The sequence below is a fragment of the Hippoglossus hippoglossus genome, chromosome 6, assembly GCF_009819705.1.
Source record: "Hippoglossus hippoglossus isolate fHipHip1 chromosome 6, fHipHip1.pri, whole genome shotgun sequence".
Lineage (NCBI taxonomy): Eukaryota > Metazoa > Chordata > Actinopteri > Pleuronectiformes > Pleuronectidae > Hippoglossus > Hippoglossus hippoglossus.
This window is the reverse complement of record NC_047156.1, coordinates 22488896-22497907: the sequence shown is the minus strand read 5'-3', so window position 1 is coordinate 22497907 and position 9012 is coordinate 22488896. Positions and strand designations below refer to the sequence as shown.

The window sequence follows — 9012 nt, the reverse complement described above, 5'->3', positions numbered from 1 at the left end:
TGCATATTTCATATTTTATTTTATTTTATATATTTTGTAAATCTTATAAGCTTATATTTCTAATCTTGCATGGAGCTATTGGAACAAACACAATTTCCCCGTGGGATCAATAAAGTATTTCTGATTCTGATTCTGATGCTGATAATAAGAGAATATAACAAAGGAACAAGTTAAAAACATAACTCTGTACAGTGCAAAAACACAGAACACATACCCAATGCAACATGGTTAAAGGTGTTTCTCGTAGATCTTTCACAGAATAATTTATGGATCTTGATGAATAAAGTGTCTGAAAAGAGTGTGTGCAATTTGGTGCAGATCCAAATAAATATCCAGATCTAATAAATTTAACTATTGTTTCTTAAGGAGACTGTTGGGCCTTGGTGGCGATATGCAATCTACTGAGTGACATTCTATTTGAATGATTACTTCATATTGAAGTTAATTGCAACTAGCTTTTGGAGGAAGTGTCTGCTTTATTTGAAACATCTTCCATTGATAAGCATATTTTATTGGTTGAACTGCTTTATCTTTCTATAATTCAACAAGAACAGATCAGTCGGCTGCTCTGTGGATTCTGTATTTCACTGAGTTAGCAGTGTAAATATATCAGTTGCACAGCTGAAGTTTCAGCCTATAATAAGACATAATCATGTCATAATTAGGTTTTTACCAACTTGTGAATATTACTAAAATTAGATTAATTTCAAAATGTAGAGATGCATAAAGGGTCATACATGCTTTTAATACCTTCCGCCTTGATAATTGCAACCTGGCACCCGGCTATGTCTCAGATTTTTTTATTTCATATTTACGTAGCTTGCAATCTTCGGGGGGGGAGTCTGTCAATCCCTGGATCTAGGCTGAAAACTATATGGGGGGGCAGAGTGTTGCCATCACGAACCCAAGGCTCTGGTATGAATTGCCTGATGAAATAAGGATGTCTCTACAAATGTACTTTTTTCAGTGGGCATATTTCTGAATTTACTTGGGGTGCCAGGCTACTGTTGTTCTTGTATCTCTATTATTATTATTACCATTATTATTGATGTAATTCTTTCTATATTAACCATTTGTTTTCTTGTTGTACAGCACTTTATACTTTGTGTTGAAAAGTGCTCTATCAATAAAGTTATCACTAATGAAAATCAAACATTAACTGTGTCTGCACTGCTCACTGCTGTTTTAAACATACTGCATGTCTTTGAAGGGCCTGATGTGCTTAAAGATATACACACACACACACACACACACACACACACACACACACACACACACACATATAATTTGGTGGAGTGCATCATTAGGCAGGAAATAGATAGGAAATTATTGCAAGTGGGTGTGTCAAGCGACGGCCGGCTTCAAGCTTAAACGCAGCTCACAGAGAAACAGTTTTATAGGTGTCGCATTGGATGGTGGGATCAAATGAGCATTTAGCTCCACAGTGATGCCTGCAGCCCCTCTGTCACATCAAAAGGATGAGTTTGTTCAGGTGAGGGGTCTCGTGGGGGTGGAGAGCAACACCCTGGAAATGGCCCATTTTAGTTAATGCCTTTATAGGTCAAAAACAACAGCACCAGCCCACAGCCAGACCACAAAACAGTAAACTGTGCAGACAAGGAAAACACCATGTGGTTTATAGGTGGTTAGATAAGTTAAATGTTGCCATACTTTAGATCTTTTTTCTCTTTAGGTATTTTCTAGAGTCACAAAAATGTGACAATGCATTTAAATATATACAGTATATTTGTATCATTAAGGCCTACACGTATACACGTTTATACAACAGCCATCTTTAGTTTAATGTGACACCTGGTAACAAACCATCAAAATTGCAAAAAGAAATAAGACAAGAACAAAACAATATACTGAGACTAAAAATGACTTTTGTTTGACATAAACTTTTCCTTCTATCTCACAGAAGTCAAACATTTTCTTGGTTCAAGGTGTTGCAGTGATATAGCAGCATAACTAAGGGATGGTTCAGGACTCACCTGATCCAGCCCTAACTATAGGCTTAGTTATCCATTAAAGTTTAACCTTAAATGTAGAGATGGTGTCTGCCTCCCGAACCCATGGGAGCTGGTTCCACAGGAGAGGAGCCTGGAAGCTGAAGGCTCCACCTCCCGTTCCACTCTTACAGATTCTAGGAACCACAAGAGAGCCTGATTTTCAGGAGTGAAGTGATCTATTGGGAAAATACGGTTTCATGAGCTCTTTGATATATGAAGGCGCTTGATTGTTAAGGGCTTTGTATGTGAGGAGCAGGATTTGACTTCTATTCTGAATTTTACAGTGAGTCAATGCAGAGCGTTATATGATCTCTCCTTCTAGTTCCTGGCAGCACTCGTGCTGCAGCATTTTGGACCAGCTGGAGGCTTTTCACAGACTTACTGGGACATCCTGATAGTAAAGAATTACAGTAATCCAGTCTAGAGGTAACAAATGCATTGACGAGTTTCTCAGCATCCTTCTGAAACAGGATGTTTCTAATTTTCATGATATTGCGCAGGTGGAAGAAATCTGTCCTAGAGACCTGTTTTATATGTGAGTCAAATGACATGTCCTGGTCAAACATGACTCCAAGGTTCCTCACAGTGGAGCTGGGGGCCAAACTAAAACCACCCAGGGTGACTATCTGGTCAGACAGTGTTTCTCTGACATGTTACGGGCCGATTACAATGACCTCAGTTTTGTCTGAATTTTGAAATAAAAAGTTCTGGGTCATCCAGGCCTTGATGTTCTTGAGACATTCCTGAAGTTGATCGAAGTGATTAGATTCATCACGCTGCTGCAAACAGGTCGTAGGACATCAGATTAGAGTCGACTGACCCGTTGCTCTCATGAAATCTGCGAGATAAAAATATCTGACACAAACTTTCTCTTTGCATTCAAACTCCTGCCCTCAATTATATTTGTATGAGGAGAAACGCTTCCCAGCTCTCAAAGTAAATCAGTAACCAATTTCAACTAACTAATTAGATGTTACATGTTTATGTTTTGGACTGTTTAACAGACATTATAGAAACAAAAGCAGTCATTTAATCAAACTGATTAACAGTTCGTCATCATCATCTGTAATCCATTCTAGAGTTTTACTATTTACTATTTATACACTTCATTGATTACCGTGGGAATATTAATATGGTCAAGGTGGGTGTTTAATTTAATTATTCACATGAACACTGTCTAATTAGATACACTGGCTTTTTCTGTATACATATACTGCTAATTACACTAATAACAGTAAGGCCAAGTTTTAGTACGTACCTTTTACCACTAGAGGGAGCTAACGTTCCATGCTGAGATTTCTACCAGCTTTGATCACAGAAAAAGAAGGTAATGATCAGAGCCCGGATGATGACCATGATCATCAGATATTTGTGGCATTAATCATAGCTCAGCAAATTTGATCTGCTCTTTTTGATCTTGAATTAAAAGCAATAATCACGAGGAAAAACATACTTTAAATTCATTTTGTTAATCACATCAGGTGAGCTGTAAAACAACGGATGTTCTGATGCAAATTTTTTTTAATTCATCCTCATCCAAGAACTCAGTTAGATAAGATCAAGAAAACAGTTCCCTGTTCTATATACTATACTCCTGTTGTGCATGTTGAGGTGATTTGCCTACCACCTGATGCACAATATGTGTATGTAAATTCATTTGCACCATCACTGTAGATTGGTCACACTTCCAGCCTGCAGAACAGAGCATCACCCGGTGAGGGGGTGTCACTTTCTGAGACCACCTGGACTTTGAAACAGGTGAACTGTTTGAGGCAGGCAGCCATCCCCTCTCCAGGTGGTCTCACACTTGAATTTGTGTGACACTGTTGACCTTATCGACCTGCATGATCCACGTGTGACATCATGGTGTCACATGACACACGACGCTCGAAGTTTCTAACACGCGTTCTAAAGCCAGGTGTGAGGTGACGTATGGAGAGCTGACCACTGGTGAGCGAATCACCTGTGACAGGAATCAATATACAAGTTCAAACATCACACTGGAGTATGTTCCACTCCCACTTAGCCTCACAGAGGAAAAATGCTTCTAAATAACCTATATAGCCTTCTGCATTTAAATAACCTCATCAAAATACAAGGAAAAATGGGATACAGTGATGACGTGTTTTTATCCAGGAGTGGAATTTTGCATAGACGACACAAGAAAGAGACCAGAGACAGAAATGAATACAACAAATGTGAAGATATACACAGATAAGTCAGAAATATGTTACCAATAAAAATAAAACATATGTGTAATTTCCTGCAGATCAGAATCGCTACAGTTTACTTGTTAACATGACAGCAGTTGCTGCGATAAGGCTGCAATAAGGCCAAACATTTAACCATACAGATCACATGTCCACAAATAACTGATAAGCCACAAAGATTTGTGGCTTATCAGTTCCTGTGCCAAGGAAGTTGTGTTTTCATCTGCGTTTGTTTGTTAGCAACATTACTTCAAAACTACCAGAAGCATTTACAGAAAAATTGGTGGAGGGATGTGGTATGGGTCAGAGGGAAAGCTAAGCATTTTGTGAGGATCAAGGATTTTGACATTGTTACAAATTGCCAGATAAATAATTCATGAATCTTGATCAAAACAAATCTGGCATATTAAGAGGACTGATATCAATGAGTGTGTGCAATTTGGAGAAGCTTGACTGAATTTAAGGCTGAGGTAAGGGCACTTCTGAGCACCACACTAGTTTTGCAACGTTTGCACTTTTAACATGCACGTATTGCAGTGGTAGCTTTGAACCACAGAGGGGCGCTGTGCACCACTTTTCCACTGCAAGGCGTTGCCTGTGAGGATCTGAGGGCAGCAGAGTGGAGCCTGCACTCGGCAGCACGCAGTCACACTGAAGTGAATGTACACACTAAATAATGATGCTTGACCAACACCGAATAAACTGTTTGCTACATACTCTAACCAATGCTTATCCTCCAAGACGGCACGCAGACACCATGGTGACCGCCTGGGTGTGGAGTGACTCTGTATAGGCCTACTCTTCCATACAGTAGCACATAAACACCTTTGTGGATTGAGTGTGATACCAACAAGCTGCTTTATTTAAAACATGGAATAAAACTTCCCCTCACTTCAGTCATATTATTTGTTTGCCAGTACTGAAAAACACAACATAACTGGATTGCAGGAATCGTTTTAAAATGAGCAGTAGTTTGATTGAAAAAAAAATATATACAAAAAAAATAATAATACAATTATAAGTTCAGAATAATTCTTGTGTGTGTTTTTTTCAGTTTCCAATCTGGATTCATGACTTCCTTAAATTCGTGTTGTACACTTTGCTTCCGTGCGTAAAAAGCAGCTCTCTCTCTCCTGATTGTTGTTGTTGTAGATACTACACGACCCGAGGAGCTCGTGTTGTTATTGTGGTGACAGAGAAAAGGGAGTGTTGTGTGTGTGTGTGTGTAAGAGCGAGAGAGAGCGAGAGCGAGAGCGAGAGAGAGAGAGAGAGAGGTTCAAACATCGGGCAATTAAAATAGTATTTCGTTTAATTCTAACATTATAGTAAACAACTCACACTGCGCAAAGATTACACGACTATTCAACGTTTGGATTGTATACAACAGATCCAATGTAGGTCCATTATCGGACCGTGTCCGATAATTGATGCAGGGGTTTGTACGGGGACTCAAAGGAGACCTAAAAGTGCAGCTCCGACACTTTTTCGCGCTGACATCGGGAAAGTCCGATCTCTGTTATCCCATGCAGGGTTGACACTCCGAGAGAAAAGACTCCAAACGGTGCGCCCTGATCGGTGCGCAGCCAAATTGACTCAGAGGGGAATCGGGGTGGGGGTTGTGCGTGTGAGTGTGTGTTTGTGTGATTCTGGGGGGGGGTTGGACTTAAGGCAGCCAATGAGAAGGTCGTGCGAGGTGGCTGCTGTGACCGAGGACCCTGGAGGTTATATACTCCACATCTCACTACGAAGGTACATTTAAACTGAAGTGTGGGGTGTGGACAGGCGTGAGAGCGAGGAGACATTTACAACAGCACCCGGTCGTTTCTCATCAGGGATAAATCAGACACATCGGGCATCTTCCTCTTTATTTCTTGGGGAATTTGTTTGGAAACCTTTCAGACATGTCCAATGTCCAGTTATCGTGCAGCGCGCTGGAGAGGCTGGTGGCCAGGAGGACCTTCCCTCTCCACAGGCGCACCAGCGTCTGCCGCAACCTCTTCGGGCCGGTAGACCACGACGAGCTGAGCCGGGAGATGACAGCCAAGATGCGGGAGATTTCCGAGCGCGACCAGCAGAGGTGGAACTTTAATTTCGAGGCCAACACTCCGCTGGATGGGGATTACAAGTGGGAAGAGGTGCCCGTGGATAACACGCCGGAGTTTTACCAGGACTCGGTACAAAACGACAGGACCCGTGTGCCCGTCAAGCAGAGGCCCTCCTCGGACTCCGCAGTGCCGGAGATGCCTCTCACGGACGCGCTGGAGCGCTTGGCCGTGCCCGAGAGCAGCGGCACTCCGTGCCAGGTGGAGGTCAAGGAGAACCGCACGGACAAGATCAACTCAGGGAGGACGAGTCACAGACAGGTCCCGTGTCTGAGACGCAAGAGGGCTGCCACTACTGACAACAACACACACATCACAGGTAAATAACAGTCAAGACACTGACAATTCTCTCATCCAGGCTGTGCGCTCCGCTCCGGAGCTGCGCCCTGAATCCTTGTCTGTCGCTCCTTCGTGCGTAATCTTTTTTTATGTGGATACATGAGAACACTTCTAACGTCTCATCTGTTTTTTTTTTTACAGACTTTTTCGTTAAACGAAGGAGGGCTGCTGACAGAAAACCCAGTGACACGGGTGCGTGCCACCTCTCCAAGTCTCCGATCCCGGTAGAGCAGACTCCACGGAAGAGGATCCGTTGAAGGTACGAAAAAAATTCTGATTTACCAGTTTTAAATGTCAAGATTCTTACGCGACACTATTCATAGTGTTGCTAAAAAAAAACTTTAGCTTGTGTCCAGCAACGAGTTCTTTCTGTTTTGTTTTTCTTTGGGATGGTTGTAGAGGATTAGAGACGTGAGCCAAAAAAGCGCAGGCAGGCTTATCATGGAGAGGAGGGGAGAGGAGGGGAGGGTGGTGGGGGTGGGGAGGGGTGGTGAAATCGCAGTAGTAGTGATAGTAGAAGAAGTAGTAACACCAGTGGTTGGGGGAGGGGGACGTGTGCGTCACCGTGTGGCGGGAAAAGTGCTCGGGTAAAGGGTGACGCACGCTGCTGCTGAGGTTACATTTCCTGTTTCCTCGTAACGCGCACTCGTGCCTTTGCTGTTGGTTCGGACTTCTGCAGAAAACTCACCGTGCTTTTTCTTCTTCTTCTTCTTCCTCCAGGTGTACACTCACACCCCGTTCGTTTTCTTGTTGCACTACTTGCCTGCGCAATTTTTTTCGTTGAGGATCGAGGAGGAGGCGAAGATGGTTGGTCCGCCCCACCCCGGGGACGGTGCGGGAGAACGGGCGCACGGCCGGGGCTCGGCTGCCTCTGCTCTGCGCGGCTCGGCGCGGCTCGGCGCGGCGCACCGGGACCAGACTCTCAGGATCGCACGGTTTGGGTTCAGGGGGAAGGGATGACAAATATCGCCGAGTGACATCTATCCAGTACAAATGTAGCATTCATTATTGCTTTTGCATACAGCCACTCGACAGTGTTAATGTTTTAACATCTGTGCAATCCTAAATGACTTAAATAAATAAAAAATACACTGGCCAAAAAGTGTACAGCTTTATAGAGACAATAGCCTAAATAAATGTTTTATTTCTGTTCTGTTTTTTCTCTGTAAATTTATATTTTTAAGACTATTCTAACTTATAATTTATTTATGTTTCTTTATATTGGTCATATGCCTTGTTGATTTAGCCAAAGGGCATATTTTTATTTTATTTTGTTATTTACATTTGTTTCATTGTGATGTTTTGCAATCATGTAGCTTCCCCATAGTCCACACTTGAAAAATAGGTTTTCTTTGTGTTTCTGAGCCGTTTGTTTTCTGTGTTTTGTTTCATACCTTCAAGTGCCCTAATCATGTCTTGCAAAAAAAGATGGGAATAAAATATTTTTCACTTCAATTTAAAGCTGATTTGTTGGTTCGTTCTTTGTCCATTTTGCTTGTTCCGATCGGGTGTTTCGTGCTTAAATTCCACCTTGAATGCGGTTATGAGAAGTCTCATGTGTAAACGTGATATTTATAATATGAGCAGTTGCTTCATGGTAGATTTATTGAATTATGTGAAATACAAGCCGCATTTAAAGAGGATGTGTAACATTTTACGCACGTATGGTCGCGAAGGAAGCACAACCAACACCACGAAGGATCCATGCAGTGTTACCACACACTTGTTTACGACCCCTCCACCTCCGCACGGCACGCAGGTACTTCACTTTTTCCACGTAGCCCCGCCTGTATCTGTCTGCTGCTCACGCCCGTAAACCTTGCGTGGCCAAAAACACATTCAGACGCGCAGCCTCGGGCAAGCGCGGCAGCTGCGGGATATAGGCTGGGATTTAAAGGCCCTTTCGCCCCTTAAAAGAAGCAGCAGCTGCCTTTGGATCCCCGCTTTGTCCGCCACGAAGACACCCCCACATCCACCCGCACTCAACAAGCCCTCTAAAGACCCACTCTGCACACACACACTGTGTTTACCCCGCCGTGGATACACCGGGCGTGGAGGCCACCTGCCATAGCTGGAAAAAGAAAACTACTAGTCTTTGTAATTGTCCTCGTCTATTGAAACAAACCATTCAACAGGTCACACTTGCAAGTTTACCCTTTAATTGAAATAAGCCAAATGCAGCAGTGGCTGAATGCGCCTGTGCAGGGCCTGGATCCACTGTCAGGGCGCATGCAGGAGAGGGCCAACAAAGAGATGTCATAATTTCCCATAAGTTCCCCCTGGTTGTGTGAGTGGCTCTGACTGTATGACATGAATGTTTTGATGAAAATGGAGACTTTTTGATGGCCA

The 9012-nt window shown here is 42.9% G+C and overlaps 1 protein-coding gene across 1 annotated transcript; it reads left to right on the top strand.

Annotated features, from left to right (window-relative positions):
* Positions 1 to 5905: 5905 nt before the first annotated feature.
* Positions 5906 to 8126, top strand: cdkn1cb (cyclin-dependent kinase inhibitor 1Cb). Its single transcript, XM_034588761.1, has 3 exons — positions 5906 to 6643; positions 6805 to 6922; positions 7384 to 8126. The coding sequence occupies exons 1-2, from the start codon at positions 6124 to 6126 to the stop codon at positions 6918 to 6920; spliced, it is 636 nt and encodes a 211-aa protein (XP_034444652.1). The 5' UTR covers positions 5906 to 6123; the 3' UTR covers positions 6921 to 6922; positions 7384 to 8126.
* The last annotated feature ends 886 nt before the right edge of the window (positions 8127 to 9012 follow it).